Source organism: Clupea harengus, chromosome 18 (assembly GCF_900700415.2).
Source record: "Clupea harengus chromosome 18, Ch_v2.0.2, whole genome shotgun sequence".
Lineage (NCBI taxonomy): Eukaryota > Metazoa > Chordata > Actinopteri > Clupeiformes > Clupeidae > Clupea > Clupea harengus.
The window spans coordinates 784688-808482 of record NC_045169.1 but is presented as its reverse complement, the minus strand read 5'-3'; the positions used below and the strand labels follow the sequence as shown (position 1 = coordinate 808482).

Genomic DNA, 23795 nt, shown 5'->3' with positions numbered 1-23795 from the left:
CTAAGCTCTTCAACCGGTCCTCAGTCACTCAACATGGAATTGGACCACCTTCCTAAACTCTTTACTCTTCACTACAATAGAACCAATCACCTCACCATCAATGGAAAACTCTCTTCCACCAGTTTTCCCTTACTGACAGATACACTTGATAGATTTGCTAGGTTTCACTTTCATCTTTGCCCATTTCAGATTGTCATTCAGCTTGATTTGAACTAGTGGTTCTTCAGCTGCCTCCTCTCTCTCCTCCTCTGTTGTCTTGACTTGACCTTGCTTTTCCTTCCTAGCTTTTGGACAAACTCAGTATCTTTCCATGCCATAATTATAGAATGTTGATTTAAATTCCTTTTCAATCAACATTGATGCAACTCTATTCCTTGACTTCAGAAACCCCTGGCCATCTAACATGTGGTTTCAGTCCACTGCATATTTCCTTCCTTGTAATATTTCCTTCCTACCTGCCAGCTACATGATCCACCATTCCACCATTGTGTGCAAGTAAGCCAGATGATCCTTCAGCTTTAGCAGGGGTACTGATGTCCTGTGGTCTTTGGTGCTCAACCCACCGGTGGACTTCAACCCACTATCCAGTAGTGCCCAGTGCACCGACAGACTTCAGCTTCTCCTTATCCAGTGGTGCTCAGACTTCAGCTTCTCCTTATCCAGTGGTGCTCAGACTTCAGCTTCTCCTTATCCAGTGGTGCTCAGTGCAGGGCCTCTGCATGTGGTTCTCCCTGGTGGATCTTCAAGCCTTTCAGTGAAGTTCCCTTTCTCTATCCACATAGAGAGAAGAGCTTTCCCTTATTCCCAAAACTGGCTCACTTCTGTTTGTTTGTTCTTCTATAGCTTAGTTCGAAACTCCAAAAAGGGTAATATGTCATAAAAACTTTATTGTGACTGTGCAAGTAAATGTAGGTCTTGAGTGTATGGGGTAAATACTTTCAGTTCCAATCTGTATCTAAATACATACATATGATCACATATCGGGGTATATTTCATAACTAAACAAGCTAAATATTAAAAACATTTAAATACAAAGTGAAAGAAATTCAAATTAACTCAACCCCATCCATTTTCTAACATTCACGCAAAACTATTCTCATTCAGTGGTCGGCATTACACTCTAGTGGTCATAAAAATGTATTACATCTAAAAACATCAGCATTGCATTATTAGCTTGTTATTATTTCTTGTTTGGGAACTTGCTAGCGATGCCAAACAAGGTCAGACATGCACGACACATACGCCCTGTTCGAATTGGCTTAAAATGCTCCCTTCCTTCCTTCCTTCCTTCCTATTAAGAGAGCAAGGACTGTTCGAATTGTCTTAAACCCTCTCTTCCTCTCTAGTAAGATACCTTGAAATACGTCACATAACGGTCATTTTTTAAGAGAGCAACTGAGCTGCCTTGCTGTCTTATGGCGGCAGGTATTACCCATAACTCTCTGCGCCATTCCCTAACCGGAGACAAATTTAAAAAAAGATGGCGGATGAAATCGTCGAAGTTCCACAAAAGTATTCACCGATGTACGTTTCTTTGCTTTTTTTGGTAATTTTTTAAAAAAGTTACCGAGAAATAAACAGTGTACTATGTACTTATGTCATGATTGATTAACAAAAATAGTCTGTTTCGTTAGCGATGTATCCGTTAGCCAGGTCGCTAACAGTAGCTGCTAGCTAGCAAATAAGCACACACAGGATGATGACACAGCGTCATGTTGCCGTACATCCTATCTTAATTGACCGATCGCGAAACTCCTCCCTAGAACGGCCCTCGTCCAATCATACCTTAGCAACCGCTACTAAGAGAAGAAGGTCCGACAACTTTGAGGTCTGAGCAGCATGGTGAAGCAGTGTGCTTACGGGACTTTAAGATCTGACACAGAGATTAGAAGGATGCGTCGTTTTTTTCTCGCATTTCCTAAACCCAAAACACAAGAGGAAAGGTGCCGGCGGTGGATTAAACAGTGTGGGAGACCACACTCTCAACTCAATAGATCGAAAAACACACATATGTCTGCTCCAAAGTAAATGAAGCTGCTTGCAGCTAGCTATGATATCTATCTAGCGAACTACGCTATCGCTAGGTATGATAACTAACTGTCTAGTTGAGAGAACATCCCCAAACAGTTATGGTTCATGACACCTTGTATTATTACCACTACAAGTACATAACTAGTCTCTCCAACTAAAGTGTTAATGTTAAAATCAAAATGTTACCGTCAAAATGTTAATGTTACCGTCTGTAAAATTGCACGCTGAGCTATCCTAGCTAGCGATAGCAAACGCCAGCATTGAACAGAACACTTTGTATTTATGCTTGATACAACATTGAACAGAACTTTTAACGAACACTTTGTATTTATGCTGCTGGCGTTTGCTATCTCTGGCTAGGATAGCTCAGCGTGCAATTTTACAGACGTAACATCAACATCGCTAGCTAGGATAGCTCAGCGTGCAATTTTACAGACGGTAATATTAACATTTTAACATTAACACTTTAGTTGGAGAGACCAGCTCGAGCTTAACATACTGTATCAATGTTGAACAAAAGGCCATTATGAAGTTTTTTTATTTTAATCTTTGTGGCATTTTGTGAATGGGCAACCTACTCCTGAGTATCCCAAGGTATGCATAAGGCACAACCTGAGAGCAATAACCTGGCGATCTGATACAAAGCCATAGCTTTACATCAGGATCGTCAGTTTACAAGCAAGTTATCACTACAGTGACTGTGAAATACTTTCAGCAACATGCACACACATCCCTTGAACAATAACGTTACTAGTAGCTATCTTGATCCACACTGGTACATCACTGTACTGTTCTCTAGATTGTCACCATCCTAGCTAGCTAGATAGACAGATACCTCCAGAGACAGAATAAATAATAAGAATAAAGAATCTTTGTAGGTTATTAGCTAGCTTGAAATATTATATACAGATCTTACCCAGTGGTGAAATAACATGACTAGTCTACAAGGCTGTGCTGGTTGCATTTAATGAAGAGGTCGTGGGGTTTCTCATTTTTTTTATTGAGACCTGTATGCTTATGCTTCGATTATTGTTGTGTCCACTTCGTTGTTGATGTTAATATTTTGGATATATCCTTCCACTGCATATTGCAGTCCCTTTTGCCTTGATCTGGAGGATATCGCGGAGTTATTACTCCAAAAATCATCACTCACACTGACAGCTATAGCGCTTGTCCCCGTACTCGCCATGGCTTTTGGCTTGACAGTTCCGGGAATTGTGTCGGACGTAGCAACAGTAACTAAGGGGGCGGGGCCCTGGCGATCGGTCAATAGACTGTTCGAAATCAACGGTTTTTGAGATACCTTCCCCCGAAGGGACCTCTCTCGTCAGACACCTGTCCAACTAGAGATCAAGGATTAGACAGCTATCTAAGAATCCGAACACAGCCATAGAATGTGTCCTCCGGCCTCGTGGCTACGGCCGAACACCACCCGTGGGAATATCCCTTACCTACCCCACTCGCACTCGTACTATATTGCTTAAATATTTGTTACTTGCAGTGGCTCATGACAAGAGAAACAGGTGGGGCTACCAAGTTTAATCGAACACAAATTTTATATTTTACAACATGCTGCACATAAAAATGCTTGACAGAACTGCCTGAATACTGAAACACAATATATATATCTATATTGTCTACGAAGAGGGCAACATTGTCAGTTGTATCTCAAAGCCACTGACAATGTTTTGCAGAACGTGATTGAACTGCACGAATAGGTTTTGATTCACATTATTTTCTTTTTTAAATAATCAACCTATTTTAACATTATTCAACATTATTTTGTTCTAGGTGTTGGCCATATACATATAATTATTTCCTCAAGTGTCCGGAGCAAGCCCAGGCTGTAAACACGCTCACGGGAGAGCAAAGATGATCTCTGCCCTGTTCCACCAAGTGATATAGTACCGTAAAAAAAGCTATACAATCCTAACCCAGTGTGATTATAATCTGCCATCCAACACGTATACCAACTGGACAAATGTGACCACTTCCTCCACTGATGCTAGTTGACATTAAACTCAAAAAACAAAAGGTTCTATATTGAACCTTTAAGGGTTTCTATAGCTTTGTACATATGGCACCTTCAAAACGTTCACTATAGAACAATTTCAGAGGGTTCCGTTAAAAGAACCTTTGGGGGTTTACTGATGCATTTGTACCATGTCACGCTTTACGAACGTCTGTAGCGGGCACAGAAAAGAAACAACAAGCGAGTGAGAAAGACAGTGTACGAGGTTGTGTACATTGGAAGTTGAAACCACGCAAACCAAGTTTATCTTTGTAGGAGAAAACAACTCTCTACTAAATATAATTTTCGGGGCTCAAAAATGCCCACTGCACGCTCAGGAATGAGGCACAATAATAACCATATTAGGGTCCGGTTTGGAAAAGGCCCGACCATAGACAACAAGTAAAGCATGCAGTAAATGCCCCAACCTGAAAGTTTCGTCGAGTGATGATGACGTAGTTGTGTGCCGAAGCTCAAAGATGGCTACGGCGGGTTGGCTGCATGGCTCCGCCAGTATGCGGCTGACCGAGGGGTTAGTGTCAGTTTTGAAAGAGGAGCGACCCGAATATTTGCCCTCACTTTTGGCAAATTATCGGGAGCATGGAGTGGTCTCGGCACAGGTAAACTGCTTCACGAGTGTGTTCATGGTCACCCTGCTGTTAGCGTAACGTTAGCTAGCCATGATGGCAAACTATCTAACACAGGATAGCTAAGTTAGCTTGCGGAAAGGTAGACCACATTTTTGGTTGACTTTTGTTACAATGAATCTGAAGTGCCCATGTAAAGTCGTTTTGAAGAATTGGTTGTATCCATGTGTTCTTGGTCTTCCACCGTTTGGTCTGTCATCATACTCTACACAGGATGGATGCAGTTAACGTTAGCCATATGTTAACTCGGCTAGTTAAACAATTCACCAACATAAAAGATGTTCGACAATTAGATCAAATAGAGCATCATCATATTTCATTGCCAGATGATCTCGGCTAACAATGCTGTCACATTTTTGTTGAATGCTGTTATTCTTGGGGGCACTTATTGTATACATGTACATGTATGCAGAGTTGTGGAGCGGTTGGTGGTCTCGTGGGACTCAGCAATGCACGTCTAGGCTCAAGCAAAACCAGGTGAGTCAATTGCTTCTCCGAAAGGTCAACTCTACATAATGTGACGGTTCCAAAGCGAGACGATCACTGACATGTCTCAGACTGTCTTGATGTGACATAATAAAACATGTTTTTTGTTTTGTGAGCATCTTATAACGTTCCTTTTTGTTTGTTTGTTAATGTATACGATAGGTTTGAGGGTCTCTGTCTTCTGTCAGTGCTGGTGAAGGATGGCTCCAATGAACTATTTCAGCAGCATTGCTTGTCCTGGCTGCGTTCTCTGCAGCAGGTCATTCAGGTGAGCTGACACAGCCTCATGTAGAACCATGCTCTTACATTTCTAGATGCACCAAATGTTCTTAACCATCCAAATCTGCTCTTACCCTAGTGTACTGGATGATAAATCCCACTTGATCATGAAATGGAGGCAGGTGACTGGTTGTTTATTATTTACATGGGTAACACCCCCTAAACACTATATAAGGGCAGGTGTTATGCCAAGTGTAATTACTCTGGCTCATCCCCAGGAATTGGAGAGAGGCCACCGAAAAAATGGAATTCGACACATACCGTTAGCCTAAATAAACGCAGTCGACATGTGTGTGTTCTTGTGTTGGGCACAGAATTTGTGGACTTTGAAAACATGTTTACACTTGGTAAGAGTGTTCTCGACCACTTTGAAGAACATTTTTTGCCTAAGACAAGCACAAAAATAAGAAACATTGGTGAACCCCAGAATCAGTGGGTTCCAACAAAATACGAAAAACTCATGGATATGAACAAAAATAAGTGGAAATTTGTTTTGTATATTCCTGCATGAGATCCAGTGTGTGTTGTTATGGAGACCCAGGAGTGGTTGAGCATCCAATGCAACCAAACATTCCTTCTCATGTTAATATTCTGTGTGCATCCTGTACCCGTCATACATTTTCCTAATTAGTCTTCCTTGTGACTGGTAGGCAGCTAAAGTTATTTCTACAGATATAAAGTTCAGTGAAGACATGTTTGATATATCGTCAGATTCTGTGAATTCAAGCCAACTGATCCTCTGTCTCTTCTCCCGGCGTGTCCAGTCCCAGGCCCCTCTGCCCTCAGTTCAGATGGCAGTTATTGCGCTCCAGGACCTGCTGCAGTACTCCTCACAGATCCCAGAACTGGCCAGGGAGATTGGACTCAACTCCATCCTGGGCATCTTGACCTCCCTGCTTAGCCTAAAGGCAGAGGTATGTTTGGTAACCTTCTGATATGTTTGTATACAAGTGTTGACACAACAATGTTGACATTCTTTTATTTCAACAGTAGTTTTGAAATCCGATATGCTGTTTACTGAGTAGTGTGGGATTGTGTGTTTAAATTTGCAATGTAATTGTTTATGTTGACTAGAATGGAATTTGGACCAATAGTAGTGTGCCTGCCTGTCTGTCTGTGTGGTAACTACTCCATCATTTTAAACAAACTATCTGTCAAGCGTCCAGTCCTGTTGTGAACTGAAAGCAGCTCATTGAAATGTTCTGATAGATGACAGACATGTTTCCATTGCTAGGCTACTCTAATCTTGTCCTGTCATTTACTTGTCCTGACCTGAGAGTCCTGACAGGTTCTCAAAGTTCAACTCCTTCAAGTAGCAGCACTGTACAGTAGCAGTTTTTAAAAGATTGTAGCTTCAGTTAGTTGCAAGTCTGCTACCCAAATATGATTATATTTGTTGTTTAGACAATCGTTGACGTGATTACAGAGGTAGTTATACTATAGCTAATTATAATTCATTATAATAATTTAAATTATATGAATTACTAATATAATAATTATAGGTTAATTATGTCAACTAGGTAATTTCATTGTTATTGGTAACCTTTTCTGGAGTGTGGTGTAATGCCCTCTGTTTGAATTTTGTATTTGTGTGTGTGGATTTCCATGAAGTTTGCAGTAAGATTTTACTAAACAGTTAGCCAGATTGCTACTTGAGTACCTGCTGATTTAGTCAATACATTTCAGAATATTCCAAAATATTATAAAAATGGCTTGGCAAAAATAATTTTTCATGTAGGAATGATCTTGACATTAGATTGTTTGTCCTCTTAATAAAGACCCAATTCTTTCATTTGTGCAACCCCATGAATGTAAACAAAGCTTTGATGATGTGCATCATTACACAGTGGACCTTTAACAGCTCTATTTAGTTTGAGGCTGCAATGTCCTGGGCTTTTCTTTTTTTTGGGATTGTTTTTACTTTAGCATAAATGTTTTTGAAAGAATACAAAGACACTTAGATATGACCAAGAGAGGAGAGGTGGTGAAAACATTCAACCACACCTCTCCCAGGTCATTTTATATAACAGGACATTCAACCAGAAACGCTTACATTTTAACCTAAGTCCAGATACATTTGAAAGTTAGATTCATTGGATTATTGATTATTGTCAATCATTATTAACTCTGATCCTTATTTCTGATTTTTCAGCTCCTTCAATAGCTTTTTTGCATGTATTCATTCATATCATGTTTTGATTTGAGTTTGATTTGGAATGTGACAGACACTGATGCATGTTATGAAAATATGAACTTGTTAAGGTTTCATTGCTCTACTTCCCCTTACGAGCACACTGTATACCCAATGTATAAGTGGTTTACACAAAACTTCAGTGTTCTCTCCCCACCTTATCCACTAACAACTTTGTATGAATGGTTTATATACCATGTTATGTTTGTATGTATTGTGTACATTTGCCACATGTATGCTGGCATGCTCATCCTGATGCGTGTATGAATTCATGTCCCATGTTTCTGATCGTCTCCCTCCCCTTCTCCTCCCTGCCCTATACATTTGCTCACTGTTATTTAAAACGGAATGAAACAGAAAAGGGTGTGATCACCTGTGTATATTGCCAAACTGCCCCAGTGATTGTGAATGAAGTGCGTTCTCTTCCTGTGTGCGACAGTCCCACCTGGTGGCGATGGAAGGTATGATGGCGTGTATGACTTACTACCCCCGCGCCTGTGGCTCTTTGAGGGTGAGTGAATGGACATTTGATTTCACTACAGATCATCTTTGTGGAAAATATCCACTTGTCAATAGATGTTATTTGTACAGTAGCAATGAATGTGTTTTACCGTCACAGGAAAAGCTGGGTGCCTATTTCCTGTCTAAAATGGATTCTGATAATCCCAAAGTGCAAGAGGTTTGTTGGTCATTTTTTTTTAATTCAGATGTATGAAATGTGTGAATATTCATTCAGCTGATATGTTTGTTTCTGAAACTCTAATCTCCCTCTTAATCCGAAGGTGGCATGTGAGTGTTACGGCCGCCTGCCATGCCTGGGGGGCGTCCTGGAGAGGGGGGGTGGCAGTCGCAGAGCCGAGAGCTGGACCAATCAGACGCATTGCCTCCTGGCTTCAGCTAACAGCATTCTGGCAAAGCTCTACCAAGGAGCAGAGACTGGTGAGCATGCTGTGTGTACTTGGATGGATGGGTGGTTTTGTTCCGGACTTTTCTTTTATTATAATAATAATAACAATAATAATAATCTTTATTTATAGAATCCATGTTACAAAGTGCTTCACAGGGGCATGAAAAAAAAGTCATGAAATTAGGTTTGAAAAGAAAACCGATAAAAACAATTAGGTGGGCTATATAAAAAACAATATGGGGAAGGGCTCCCCTGTAAAGAGGGTTTTAAGATGGAACTTAAAGGATGCCGCAGACTCGGCCAACCTGATTTCCTCAGGCAGTTAGTTCCAGAGCCTCTGGGCCCGATCGGAAATGGTCTGTGGTCCACTTCTGGTGTGAGCCAGGCCTCTGGAACACACAACACCTCTGCCAAGTATCTCAAACCACGCACTGGCACATGTAGTACTAAGAGGTAGAGATCTAGCTAGAAGCCATGAAGTTTCACGTGTTGCCTAGCGACCTATTACTTGCTGACTTCAAGTGACAATGAATCTCCAATGAAATGTTAAGTGAATGGACTACTTGCGGAATGATGTCAAAGATATGAAGAAGAATCACAAAATCAGTAGAACTTTCTGCAACATTCTGAGGAGCCGTATAATAAGTACATATTATTTTACCTGAAGCTGTGCTAGATATAAAAAGTTGGCGAAATCTTCAAACATATCAGAGCATGTCAGAATGACCAAAGAGCCAGAATCTGGCCCCTGACTCAAGAGGGTTGAGGTAGGGAATATGTGGACCAAAAGTAAATGTTCAACTTAATGTATGGATTTGCAAAGGTTCGTTACATCATTGTAGTGTTGTCCAGGATGTCAAAGGTTCGTTACATCATTGTAGTGTTGTCCAGGATATCAAAGGAACAAAAAATGCTCTGCATACAGAATGAAATATGAATCCACCACCTCTTGTGTGTGTGTGTGTGTGTGTGTGTGTGTGTGTGTGTGTGTGTGTGTGTGTGTGTCTCTCTGTGTCTGTGTCTGTGTCTGTCTGTGAGGTGCACTACTGACCCCTTGTGTTTTCCCATAGACGCGGTGGTGCAGTACGAGGGCCCAGGCCTTGAGTTGCCCTTTTCTCCTCTTGATGACATCGATCCTCTGCTGGTTCTCCAGTTCAGACACCGTTACAGGGCTGTGTGCCTGGCTCTCAAAAACACACTCAGGTACTTACAGTTACACACCGATACAGGGCTGTGTGCCTGGCTCTCAAAAACACACTCAGGTACTTACAGTTATACACCGATACAGGGCTGTGTGCCTGGCTCTTAAAAACACACTCAGGTACTTACAGTTATACACAGGTGGTGTTACTGAAGAGGACATTCAGTATAAATCACTCTAACATGTTGTACTATTTCATTTTCTTGATTTCTTTCTTGTCCTGTGGGTAGCGTGGACCCAGGCTCTCCCGTCCGATTACCTGTCCAGCATGTTCTCAACTTTGTGTGTCGGGCGTTGGCTGTGAGCAGCAAGAACATTGTGAGTGTCTTCCTCAATTACTATAGATCCACTACTCAGTAATGGTCATTTTGCTAACAGTTTGCTGTGTAATCATGGTGATAGGATCATTCTTTTTGATGATTCTTTTTCAGAACCTCACAGGTGATGGCTGCCTGAAGCTGCTGGTGTTGCCCTCTATCCACAGTGAGACGGTGGAGGTCCTGTCTACGCTCATCAAAGTGTGAGGGATAAAATGACTTTACACACCTCTACTTTACACATCTTACTTTAGTTCAAGTTGAGTAGGCAAAGCTTGTAGGGGGAGACAAACTAGTCTGGGAAAATTTAATGTTGGAGCCTATAACACTATACCACAAATCTGGCAAAAAGAAAAAGCTTGTGATACAAGTCACTTGTGTCCTTTTTGTAAGATGCTACTGTTGGTGTCAGTATGAGCATCCCCAGTGGACTTATATATCCATTCATTAAGGTAGAAGAGATCCTCTATGCCTGTAGGCATTACCATTTGTTGGGGAATTAGATTTGCGTGGAAGGACTTTTGTTTAGTTATTTAACTCGGTGAATAGTAGAGATTTTTTCTGAGTTGTTTTTCTCTCTTTGTGTGTGTGTGTGTGTGTGTGCGTGTGTGCGTGTGTGCGTGTGTGCGTGTGTATATGACAGAGCTGGCGGGAGTCTGGTCCAGTACAGCAGTGTGCTGACGAGGCTGTTCTCTCAGTCTCTGTCAGCATGGACACCCCCACCAGAGGCCAGCGTCGGACAACAGAGGGCATACTGGTAACAGACTGTTATATACACACATTTGAATGTGCACACAAAGGGTAGATGTTTCAGCGTCGGACAACAGAGGGCATACTGGTAACAGACTGTTATATACACACATTTGAATGTGCACACAAAGGGTAGATGTATGTATGCATGCTGAAGAGAACAGCACAAACAGCTACTTGGCCAGAACGCAGAACACAAACTCTTTTCATTTTACGCTCAATGTGCTAAACATGCGGCTGATCGTGTGATTCCTTCCCTTTATCCATCATGGAACCTACAGTATGTCTGACCGAATAAGGAAACAGAGGTGTTGTGATTAGGAACTACCGTAAATCCTCAAATTGTGGCCAGGGCTTTTATTTACTTAGGCTGCACACCGCACCGGCCTGTATTTGGGGCAGGCTTGTATTAGGGGCAGGCCTTTATATGGTGGTAAAATAACTGTTTTACCTACAGATATAGCAGAATTAGCTACATCTTTCCCGCCATCTTGGATGAGCGTGCGCACGGGCAGAAGTCTTTTTGTCTGTTTTGCTACTTATATTATTTCTAACTTATTATACGGCTCTTCAGAATGTTCCAAAAAGTTCCGTTGATTTGAATGGGGCACCCCAACGTTAGCAGGTCTGTAATTTCTTGATATTCACCACTGCGAAATGTTAATGACCGCTGTCATTGGCAACGAGTTTTGTGCTTCTAATTCACATCTTTCATATCATTCCGCAAGAAGTCCGGTCATTTAACGTTCCGGAAAGTCATTGTAACTTGAAGTCAGCAAGTAATGGGTTGCTACGCAACACCTGGAACGTTAAAGTTCTATTAACCTGAAGAAAAAAAAATTCTTAGCAGAAATCACGAAGCGGCAACAAAATTGTTAAAAATGGGTATTTTGGAGCAATGTCTTCTATCGTTTAGGCAAGTAACTGTATAATAACAAATTTGCCTTGTAATAATAATAAAACTTTATTTATATAGCACCTTTCATGCAAAAGAATGCAGCTCAAAGTGCTTTACAGCAAATACATAATATGCACAAAGAAATTACATGCACATAAAAATAGACATCAAAGAAACATAACTCATATATAGTGCAAAAAAATAAAATAATAATTATAATTCAAATTATAAAATTGAATACATAAAATTGAGTAGCATAAGATAGAAATAAAAACTGCAGAGATATATTTAATCTAACCCCTTAATAACAAAGTAGAGATTAAATTCAATTAAATAAAGGTATTATATATATATATATATATATATATATATATATATATAGTAATATATAGTGGTAGCTAGTTAAAGGCTAATGTGAAGAGGTACGTTTTTAGTTTTCTTTAAAGATGTTAAGCGAGCTGCTTCCCTGATGTCTATAGGCAGTATGTTCCATAGCACTGGGGCGTTAATTGACAAATGCTGCGTCCCCGATTTTCTTACGGCTGTTGCTGGGAACCTCCAATAAACCAGCATTCGATGATCGCAGTGTTTCTTGAGGGCAAGTATTTGACTAGGAGTTTGCAATGTAACTTGGTCCTAGCCCATTAAGGGCTGTGTATATTTAGGAGAAGGACCTTAAAGTCAATTCTAAAAGTTACTGGAAACCAGTGCAGAGCAGGCTAAAACTGGACTAATGTGCTCTCTCCTCTTGGTTCTGGTTAATAGCCGCAGCTGCAGAGTTTTGAATGAGCTGAAGTCTCTCGGTTGTTTTTTTGGGAGGCCAGTAAGATTGACATTACAATAATCAAGACGGCTTGAAATAAAGGCATGAATCAGTTTTTCAGCATCTTTTTGATTTATAAATGGCAGGACTTTAGCTATGTTTTTATGTTGTAGGCTGAAACATTTCTTTTTTTATTGCAAACAGCCATGAAATTAGCCAACAACATTAAACATGAGGAGAACATGTATTTATGAAATGCATTCAATTAAGTTGTGATGTCTGCTTTGTGCTGATGGACTGATGCTGGTAGGCTACAGTAAAATAGGCTACCAGTAACTTTTTTTTACCCCCGGCTTGTATTCGGGCCCGGCCTTTATTTGTCCGTATCGACCACGCCCCCGGCTACTATCTGAAGCCCGGCCTCTAATTGAATCCCGGTCTTTATTTGAGGATTTACGGTATATACTTGCTATACTTAAAATAGAGATTTTACGAGAATACTGGACCCTAATTCAACGCCTCATCCAAAATAAACCCAGAGAAATACTGGACTTCTCAGTAAAATAAACCCAGAGAAATACTGGACTTCTCAGTTTTCTTAGGGTTTCTGTGTGGTTTGACCCGCTGCTGTGTGTCTGTTCCTGTGTGTGTGTGTGTGTGTGTGTGTGTGTGTGTGTTTAACCTGCTGCTGTGTCTCCTGTGTATAGTGCTGTGCGTGTGTGTGTGTGTATAGTGCTGTGTGTGTGTGTGTTTGACCCTCTGCTGTGTCTCCTGTGTATAGTGCTGTGCGTGTGTGTGTGTGTGTGTGTGTGCTGTGTGTTTACCTGCTTGTGTCTCTGTGTATAGTGCTGTGTGTGTGTGTGTGTGTGCTTGTGTGTGTGTGTGTGGTGTGTGTGTGTGTTTCAAACCTGCTGCTGGTTGTCTCCTGTGTATAGTGCTGTGCGTGCGGGCTCGGGGAATGTGTAGGTGTGTTGTGTGTGTGTGTTTAACCTGCTGTGTCTCCTGTGTATAGTGCTGTGTGTGTGTGATCCTGTGTGTGTGTGTGTTTAAACCTGCTGTGTGGTCTGTGGTGTGTGTGGTGTGTGTGTGTGTAACCTGCGTGGTCTCTTGGTGTATAGTACTGTACGTGTGTGAGGGTGTCTCCTGGGTATAGTGCTGGGTGTGTGGTGTGTGTGTTGACCTGCTGTATGTCTGCTTGTGTATAGTGCGTGTACGTGTGTGTGTGCTGTGTCTCCTGTGTATTAGTGTGAAATGTGTGTGTGGTGTCCTTAACCTGCTGTGTCTTCCTGTGTATAGTGACTGGGTGGTGTGTGTTTAACCTGGGGGTTTCGATGTGTGTGTGTTTTACCTCGTGTGTGTGTGTTTAACCTGCTGTGTCTCCTGTGTATAGTGCTGTGTGTGTGTGTGTTTAACCTGCTGTGTCTCTTGTGTATAGTGCTGTACGTGTGTGTGTGTGTGTGTGTGTGTGTCTCCTGTGTATAGTGCTGTGTGTGTGTGTGTGTGTGTGTGTGTTTAACCTGCTGTGTCTCTTGTGTATAGTGCTGTGTGTGTGTGTGTGTGTGTGTGTGTGAGTGTGTGTCTCCTGTGTATAGTGCTGTGTGTGTGTGTGTGTGTTTAACCTGCTGTGTGTGCTCTTGTGTATAGTGCTGTACGTGTGTGTTTAACCTGCTGTGTGTGCTCTTGTGTATAGTGCTGTACGTGTGTGCCTCTACCGCACACTTGAGCTGTGGGTGCGAGTGGGAGGAGCCTCTGCATCGGTACTGCAAGGAAGCCCCACCCACACGGAGATTCTCTTCACTCATCTAATGAGTGACCTCACCCCTGGGTCAGAAGCCATCAAGGTGAGTTAAGATTCTCTTCACCCATCTAATGAGTGACCTCACCCCTGGCTCAGAAGCTATCAAGGTGAGTGAGCATTATGGATGTGTGGCAGCAGTCTTTTGACTGAAAGTGCACCTTCAATGACTCACTTGGTGTGTTTCTGTGGACCCCGTAACCCCCAGCTTAAGGTGGGGCCCTCTTCAGGATCGGACATGGTTGGCCCAAAGGCAGGGCCTCGGCGGACCAAGGGTTTAGCTCTGGGTGACACGGGTACCATGACGATGCAGAGGAAGGGAGACGCACTGGCCAATCAGGACACCTGCCTGTCTGCACTGAGAGGTTCGGCCATTGCTATATGAGAGAAGAGATCGAATGTTCCATATATTCCCTATTCTGTAAGGTTTCTGACTGATTGAATTCATGTTTGTAATAACTTCATTGCAGTTCTGAGACACATTATTCTCAACTGCGGGACTCTTCTGAAAGATGAGCTACACAAGGTTTGTTATGGGAATTCATTTTTTCCTTTTTGAGTGCAATACTTCTTCTAATAATGCAAGGGTACAGGGACCCTGGAAAGGAAATCAAACGTAGATAAAGGGTGTGGACATGAGTCATTTTGACCACGTTGACCTTTTGTCTACCACCTGGTCCCATGTACTCCCTTATCTCATTTTCCTACAGTCTCTCTGGAAGGTAGTTAGTTCCAGTTGCTTAGTCTAAGGTGTATGTTTACTCATCTGTCTGTCTGAAGAGGCATCATGGGGTGATGGTTGTGTATTCATCTTCCTCTCTCTGTCTGAAGAGGCATCATGGGGTGATGGTTATGTGCTGTGTGCTCATCTTCCTCTCTTTGTCGTCCTCAGAGACTGCAGGACATTGTGGTTCCCCTGTGTGTGCGGCTGCAGCAGCAGCAGCAGTTGTGTGATGTGGTGTTGAGTGGTCAGTACGGAAGTCCTGCCCCCCGCCGGGAGCTCTACCGCCTCCTGCTGGCCCTGCTGCTGGCGCCGTGTCCGCGCTGGCCTCCTCCACTCCCTTGTGCCGTCTCCCTGTTTAGCCATGGACGCCATGACCGCAGTTTAAAGGTCAGATTTGCTTCATGTCTTTGGAAACAACAATGAGGTCACAGGGTGTAGTCTCAGTGGATTTTAAGTTTCAGTATATTTCCTTTCTGATAATGAGGTGTGTGAATGTGTGTTGAAGGAATACGTTCCATAGTCATTCGTACTTCCAGTCGACACTCAAAACTGATCTCCTAATTTGGGCATGCTGCATGGGGAAAAGGGAAATCTGTAAGGAATGGGATATTGGACAGGATGTGCTAAGATGGAGAGTTCAAGTGGTGTTTATCACACAGGTTCAGAAAGTGCAACATCACAACATCACTGTTGCATGTGAGCTCTGAAAGCTTACAGATGTTTGTGTGAGGTGAAAATTCACCCAAGTTACCTCAGGACTCCGCAGTTGCATATAAGTATATTTATTCAACAACAACAACAAGCTTGTCGAGCTCACCCACGTCCTGGCAGGCCAGAGAGAGGCACGGGCTCACTGCCAGACCACAGCAGACGAGAGAGAAGCAAAATGAAACACATCACACAAGGTTTATAGAGAAAGAAGTTAGCGTTCTCTAATGCCTAGAGACTTTGGCAGCAGGGATAACCACGTGGTGGGTCTCTGACGTCCGAGGTCATCTTGCTAGGCTTTTTGCAACGTAATGCATCAGCAAGGCAGAAGAAGGACTACTAGTTCTTTTTATCAGTCCTTGCTTACCACACACACAGAAGTACACTTTTAAGCACACACACACACACACACACACACAGAGTTAAACCCGTCAGCACTTAAGAATCAAAGATATACAGAAACAGAAAAGTCATGTTTCAGCAGACATATGATTAACACACGTATATACTTGATTAAAGTCAGAGTTTCATATTTCTCTCAGTTTGGCTGCGGTCAATTGATATTAAAAGCAAAGTAACACTTTTATTTGTATTTATTATATACATTTTTGACTGGTGTAAGTGCTAGATTTGACAGTCTGTACAGAGTTTATGTTTATTGTAAAGTAAGAGTCATGATTTGATTCAGTTGCAGTTCTTTGATTAAATCATCACAGGTATATACATCTTTAAATGATTATTCTGAAACCTTTCAATAGTTTTTTAGGGTCTACACTCTACAGGATTAGCATAAGTGTTAATATTGAACTGGACCTTATATTTAGTAATTCAGCATGTAAACAAGATCAGCCCATTGCGTCTAAAGATTGACATTTTGAATATTCACCCTATCAATTATTTAAGACACCTGTAGTTTAAATGCAATACTGGTGTAGCTTTAACTTAAACTCTAGCTGGGTTGTTTGGACGGACTGTCTGCTTCAAGAGGCATTGTGGAGTTTTTGTATAAAAGTAGCAAGCTAACAGCCAACAAATTTGCCTTGCCAACACCAATAGCAACACAGTTGGTACTGATAAATGTGAGCTAGCTTTCCAGTGTATTTTGGAGATGCATTTGGCAATGTTGCGCATTCAAAATTTCATTTCGAATAGTTTGTGTATTGAGAAATGTATCTGAGTTACTGAGTAGTATAATTCCCAGACCCCTTCACATGTCGATAGTTTGTCCTGTTAGTCTGAAGGTGGGCGTCAGCATTAGAACAGACACATCAGTCTGACACCTTATACACTCAAAGCTAGACAGAGACGGACACATCCACGTTCAGACACTCCTACAGTTTTTAAGTTATTGGCCTCAAAATATCTGTTCTGCAGCACTTTTGTAAGGGTCTTGGGTTAACATTTCAATATCCCAAAGATAAAATATGACAATCTTAATACAGACAAACCAGAGTTTAGTGCATCATCTGAGCCTGCAAACTTTGGGCTGGGAACCTTGGGAAATGTAGTGTTCGGCGCTGAAGGTGCACTGTGTCTTAATCTTTACACTTGCTAAATGTGTTGGTTCTGTTTGCTGCAATGTTATTTTAGGAGATGCATGTTTGTTTTTTGTGTCCTGTGCTCTTTTTCTTTTTTCTCCTGATCTTTTTCCTCTCTCTCTCTCTGCAGGTGTCCTCCTTCTGTGCCGAGGCTTTGACCATATGCAACTGCTTGCTGCACCCTCGCACCCCCTCCATCTCTCTCCCACTGCCTCCCCTCGCCCTCAAACCTACCTCATCTGCGCCTGTCATTCCGCCCTCCCAGAACCCCGTCTTGACCCTTCCTACCCTCCTGGCCGGCCCCTCTCCAGGCCCTCCGTTCCCGTCCCGCCACCCTCTCTCTCTGGGCTCCTTGGAGAACCACTTGTCCCTGGCGGCTCCTGTGCTGCCCCCCTCAGCCATCCCCGGCACCCCCGGTGATCTGCTCCTGTCCCCCTCACAGCCGGCGGACCTGGCAGGCCTGGGGGCCCCGGAGGCCCAGCGGCACATCTTCATTCGCTACGACAAAGAGGAGCCGGAGGATGTGGAGATCTCTCTGGAGAGCGACTCCGACGACAGTGTGGTGATTGTGCCCCCCGGCGTACTTACGCAGGAGGGGCAAGATGGTGCATCTAACTCTCAGCCCATGCCCAGTAGCTCAGGCACCCCCGTCCAGGGTCCTGTGGCTGGTCCGTGCCCCTCTGCGGTTCCCACGGTGTCAGGGACGGAGGCGGTCAGTTCTGGAGATGCTCCACTAACCAGTGACCTCCCCACCCCCACATCTCTCCCCCACCAGGTCCTGCCTGCTACCCCCAGCACCAGCAGCTCCTTCCCAGGGAGCCAGGCCACCCCACTGGTGCCTCTGGTGCCTCCTCTGAGCTCCGCCACCCCTCTGGCACCCCCTCCCGTGGTCCTGGGAGAGCCACTGCCCAGTGCCCAGCTCCAGCAGATGCTGATGCAGCCCTCGCCATCACCATCCGGGTTGGGAATGTCTATGCAAGTCCACATGCACAACCACATGAGCCAGCTGGTCGTCAGGCAGCAACAGCAGAACATCGCCGGCGAGGAAGAGCAGACGGTCATCAATATTAACAGTACTGATGATGAGGATGAGGAGGATGAAGAGATAGAGGATGAAGATGAGATGGGGGAGGAGGAGGAGGAAGGGCTAGACGAGGAAGAGGAGGAGGAGGAAGGAAGTGATTTCCCAGAGGAGGATGAGTACTATGATGGCTTTGAGGAGTATGATGAAGACGAGGAGGAAGGAGAAGACATCGAGGAAGAGGAGGAAGAAGGGGCAGAAGACATCCCACCACTAGAGGGAGAGAGTGAGCGGGGCATAATGGGTAGGGAGGATGGGGAGGTGCTCAGGCCAGAGGAGGAGAGGGGGATGGAGCTATTCAGCATGGACAGAGAGAGACTACAAGGGGAAGGAGGTGACCTTGCAGAGGAGAAAAGAGGAGTCTGTGAAGAAGAAGAGGAGGAGGAGGAGGGGGAGGGGGTGGTGGATGCTAAGGAAAGAGTGAGCTTAGAAGAAAAGGATGCGACTGGAGCAGCAGAGAGGGAGGAAGGTATCTCTACAGCAGCACAGAGAGAGAGGGAGAGAGAGAGGGAGAGAGAGAGGGAGAGAGAGAGGGAGAGAGAGAGGGCCCTGGGGCCACACGTGGAGGGGCAGGATGAGGGGACCAGCAGATTGGAGATGGGCACAGCGGACGTAGGGTCATGGGATCAGAAAGAGGGTCTACTGGAGGGTGTGTCCTCCCTAGGAGCAGGTGGCGCAGAACAGATCCAGGGGGTTGGCCCCGAGGGCAGGGATCTGGGAGGCCTCCCGCAGGCCAGACCGGAGCCAGAAGAGCTTGCCAGTTGTAGTGATGTCAACGCCCCTGGGAAGGAAATGAGGTTGCCAGGCATGGAGGAAGCACCCAAAGCAGGAGCAGAGGGGGAGGAGAAGGAGGGAGAGGGGGATTCAAGAGGAATCAAGCGGAAGTTGGACGATCTGGAGGAAGAGGTTGGGGAGGAAGGCACTGAGAAGAAGAAGGTGAGTTCAAAGAGGACTGACGAGGCATAGGGGAGCCTGGGCAAATGGTTGGCTAATTTAGTCTGAACGTGACATGTGTGATATGAATGTTGTCAGGTTTATTTAGGCTTAAAGGGAGAAATGATAGGAGATATTTGTTATTATTTTAAGTAATGCATTTTATGTGAAACGCATCACCCTACCATGAAGACACAGATCAGACTCTGTTGTCTCCTGATATTCATACCCTAGGAAATCGACTGATTGATGTTGCAGTAACAGATAACAAAAAGGATGGCTCACCAAAGAGCATGTGCATCATAACAAAGGCGTAGGGTTTTGGCCTCCAAAGTACCCAAATATGTGACTGCACGTGTTAAAGGAACATCCCTTTAGTGGGCCGCTGGAATGGAGTTCAGCCTTGGCTGTGGTGTTCCATATTATGTCCTTTATTTTCATGGATAACCACTGAAAAGTTCTGGAAGAATATATTGAGTGGGCTGTTAATTACTATATTAATATTAATAAATAATATTAATACATTTAAATGCCTAACTCTGGCCTCTTGCACAGCTCAAAAGCCCATCCATTCCCTCCTTGTGTATATATGTAGTATCTACTCTTCACACAGGTCAAGGCCATAGTGTTGTGTGTGTGTATATATATATCTACTCTTCACAAATGTCAAGGCCATAGTGTTGTGTGTGTGTGTGTGTGTGTGTGTGTGTGTGTGTGTATATATCTACTCTTCACACAGGTCAAGGCCATAGTTGGTGTGTGTGTGTGTGTGTGTGTATATATATATCTATCTACTCTTCACAAATGTCAAGGCCATAGTGTTGTGTGTGTGTGTGTGTGTGTGTGTGTGTGTATATATATCTACTCTTCACACAGGTCAAGGCCATAGTGTTGTGTGTGTGTGTATATATAGTATCTACTCTTAGTGTGTATATAGTCTGAAAACATGTTTTTCTTTTAGGGTTCATACTATTAATTCTGTGTGTGACCTCTCCTCAGATGGATGATGAGGCCATGGCGTCAATGCTGGCTGATTTTGTGGACTGCCCACCTGACGATGAGGAAAACATCCCTTCCTCTCCGTCCCACTCTTAGGCTTGGATGAAGCGGGATCTCAGGAGGACTCCAGAAATGGCCCCCTTTTCAATTCTCCATCATGATTGGAAGCTTTCTTGTCTTGTCATTGTCTGTTCCGGTCCCAATGGAATGAATTGTCCTTTTATTTCCATCCCATTCGAAGTGCTGAATGGAATCAGTGATGTGTTTAGAAGGATTATGGCTCGTTACATCTACTGTCTGTTATAGAGGTGGTGACACCATCATGTATATTGATGTGGGGGGTCAGTTTCAGTGATGATCTTTTTAAAGCTTTCCTGAAATCAGACTTTCTAACAAGCACAATGTGAAACATTAGCCCCAAGAACCTGTGACGATACTAGGAGATACTGGTCTTGTCTGCAAGATGGTAAAAGGATGCCGCAGCAGTGGGGAGTGGGACAGGAGGGTATCCAGAGAGGTGCTCACATTTATGTCACATGGATATTTGAAAGGCCAAACGGATCTTTGTTTTAACCGTCAATGCCATGCATGCTCTGATGGAGCTTATGTGTAATATTGTCCTTCAGCTCTTTCAATATTCTGTTTCAATTATTATTATTATTTTGGTATACAAAATAAACATTGTAGACTCGTGATTTAAATTGCCTTTTTCTTGTCGAAGTTTTGTTTTGTAGAAATAAGTCTTTGCTGTATACTGTTTTCTCATATTGTCCTCACCAACACTGATCCAGCATGCACAGGTGGTTGGTGTGGGTCTTTCCCCCCATGCCTTGAATATCTGAGAGAAACCTGGTTAAAACCACAGGAATATCTAGCTTTTGAATGAATCAACTCCTCCAAACCGGTCTAACCGTCATGCCATGCCCTGCAGGCCGTGGAGGTGCAGTAGCATTCACTGGTTCAGTGCTTCTACACATACGTAGATCTGGGTATCTGGGATGCCTACCAACCCAAAAACACTTAAAAAAACAACCCAGTCAGTTTGTAATGGGCTGTTTATGTCAGAAAAGATGTGCTTCAGCAAGCCCTTAGAGTTTCTCCCCACTGTGACGTCCCAAGGCCCTCATTAGAATTAGACCGCCCCAGAGCCATTTAGGGGGTCTACATGGCCTTGGACCGCCCCCATGCCACCCTATCGGGCACCATTTAGTTCCTGCAAGCATTGGCAACGCTCGGATGCTCTAGTTAGCTCCATGAAGCAAACTCAGTACTCTTACTGCTCTGTGGTCGGCTGCACTGATCACTTTCAATCTGACTGTTTTGCCAACCTGGGCCAGTCTAACGCTGGACTCTCGACGAGTGGCATGCAGACAGCATGAAGACTTCTGGGAAATAGTTCTCTTATCCATAAGACTTTCCCTTTTGAAAAGAGTCTGTGTTAGGATGGTGAGAGGTGTTTACCCCTCCCCCCTGCATATATGGTTCAAGGCCATTAGCGCTCCCATTGAAACCTTTCAACACTACAATGACATGGTCATAAATGTTAGATGGGGCACTTAATTGTTCATGAATGGCGTGATTAAGCTTTAATGGGTAGAGCATATTCAAGAACTTAGAGACACCTGAAATTACCAAAACAATTTGTCACTGGGTCAGTTAAGGGTTTTGCACAAATGCAACATACTTTTCACTGTATGATTATTTGATGGGGATCTTTGAGAAAAATTCAAGTAAGGCATAAATAGGATGTCAGTGTTACTGTACCTAAACTTGTGCAGAATTCCAATAAATGAAACAGTATGATAGTGGATCTAATGCGAAACATTTCTTCAAATGCTTAAAGAGAGATTGATTTGCTTTTACTCCATGTTGTATGAATGGGAGTGCAAGGATAATGGTCTATACACACGTGCACACAAGCTCTTCAACATATATCAAAGTATTATTTTTCCTCCAAAGACTCTACCTTCACTTCAACCAAAATGCTGGGCATCCCCAAGCAAGAACATCACCTAGTGAGCCGTTATTTAGAGTGAACTTCCCAAAGTACAAGAAGAAAGAATGAACAGCAAAGCCAACGGAATTAGATCCAACCTTCCGTGAGTGTCACAAGCTTTTATTGAAAATTCCACAAAGTCAAACATTGTACAGACAGCCATTATACAGCAAACCATAAATAACATATACAATAACTTGTCTTTAAATGGCCTCTATAATGAATAGAATAATGATAAATAATATGAGTGAAAAATGTATCAGAGTTATTGGACTGTTTAAAAAAACAAATGATACTCTGTTTTTCAGGCCCCATATGTGGATGAGGAGCTGAAGATGCCCATCCCCGAGGATCTCTCTGCCCAGTTTGACAAACCAGACAAGCTGGAGGTGTCCAGGTTCAAGGGGCAGGTCTGAACCCCACATACCTTCCTTGAGTTTCAGTGAAGTCTCTGTACCTGTAGCACTAGATGACTGGAGAGTACAGTGCCATTCAGATTCTCTGGCCCTGAAAGCCAGCTTACAAAGCTTTATATGCCAAATAACCATAACAGCTGAGCAAAGGTTATCGTATTTAGAGAACAATAAATGGTGACACATTTTATAATGTGTGCATCTTTTTTTCTAGTGTGGCTACTGATATTTGTTTTCTTTATATTTATTACCCATAGACAATCAGCCCTTCAGTACCAGCCGGTACATTGAATAACTGACTGTGTTTAAAAAGCTCTGTGGCATTAGATATGGCAATAAAAAGTTGTGTGAGCTTTCAGTTTTCGGTATGTGACATGTTAACAATTGACACATGTAAGATGAGCAGTAAACAAAGTAAGACAGAGCGAACAGTAAATTATTATATTCATTCCCAGAATTGAATTGTGTATCGGACTTAGCTAGCTTTTCATATGCATGTTTTCCTGTCATAGTGTCAAGCCAGAGCGTGATCCTGCACCTGCCACGCCCTCTTCGACTTCAACTCGCTCGCCTGCACCGCTTCTACCAGCTTCCACAATCACCTGAGTACTGATGGCCAGCACCTGTCACTCCCACACTGAAACCCCTCACTCCCTTCACTCGGTGTCTGGCCTCGTTTGACAATGGATTTACAATCCAGCGACAACAGCTTCGCCGATTCCTTGCGCTACTCAGCCTCCATGCTTGATTCCCGAGTTCTCGCCCGGTGAAACATAGTATGAGTCCCTTGTTTATCAGGTAATGAAAGGTTCTCTGTCATCATCTACTCCTCCTTTCTCTCCCCCCACCCCTCTAGTATGTACATTTGTATCTGAGAATCTGCATTTAGTTTTGTAGAGCTCTGTTATGTAATCATATCATACTTAGCAAGCTATTGATATGCATGGCTGTTTTCCTGTCACAGTAGAAGAACAAACACAACAGAGCTGAGGTCTGTGTGAATAACTGCATGGAAAAACACCAAATCCAGAGGTTGCTTTTTGATGATGCGTTTATTGATTAGTTATATGACAGTGAAAGTTTAAACTGAAAAAAAGAAGAAAGAAGAGTTACATCGACACCTGATG

The 23795-nt window shown here is 43.3% G+C and overlaps 1 protein-coding gene across 1 annotated transcript; it reads left to right on the top strand.

The window, feature by feature from the left end:
* Positions 1 to 4447: 4447 nt before the first annotated feature.
* pelp1 (proline, glutamate and leucine rich protein 1) lies at positions 4448 to 20960 on the top strand. Its single transcript, XM_031584962.2, has 17 exons — positions 4448 to 4662; positions 5102 to 5166; positions 5338 to 5443; positions 6219 to 6368; positions 8085 to 8156; positions 8265 to 8324; positions 8428 to 8584; positions 9623 to 9755; positions 9984 to 10071; positions 10185 to 10273; positions 10714 to 10827; positions 14172 to 14322; positions 14485 to 14641; positions 14747 to 14802; positions 15169 to 15387; positions 17377 to 19263; positions 20260 to 20960. Exons 1-17 carry the CDS (start codon positions 4522 to 4524, stop codon positions 20353 to 20355), a joined length of 3741 nt encoding a protein of 1246 aa, XP_031440822.2. The 5' UTR covers positions 4448 to 4521; the 3' UTR covers positions 20356 to 20960.
* The last annotated feature ends 2835 nt before the right edge of the window (positions 20961 to 23795 follow it).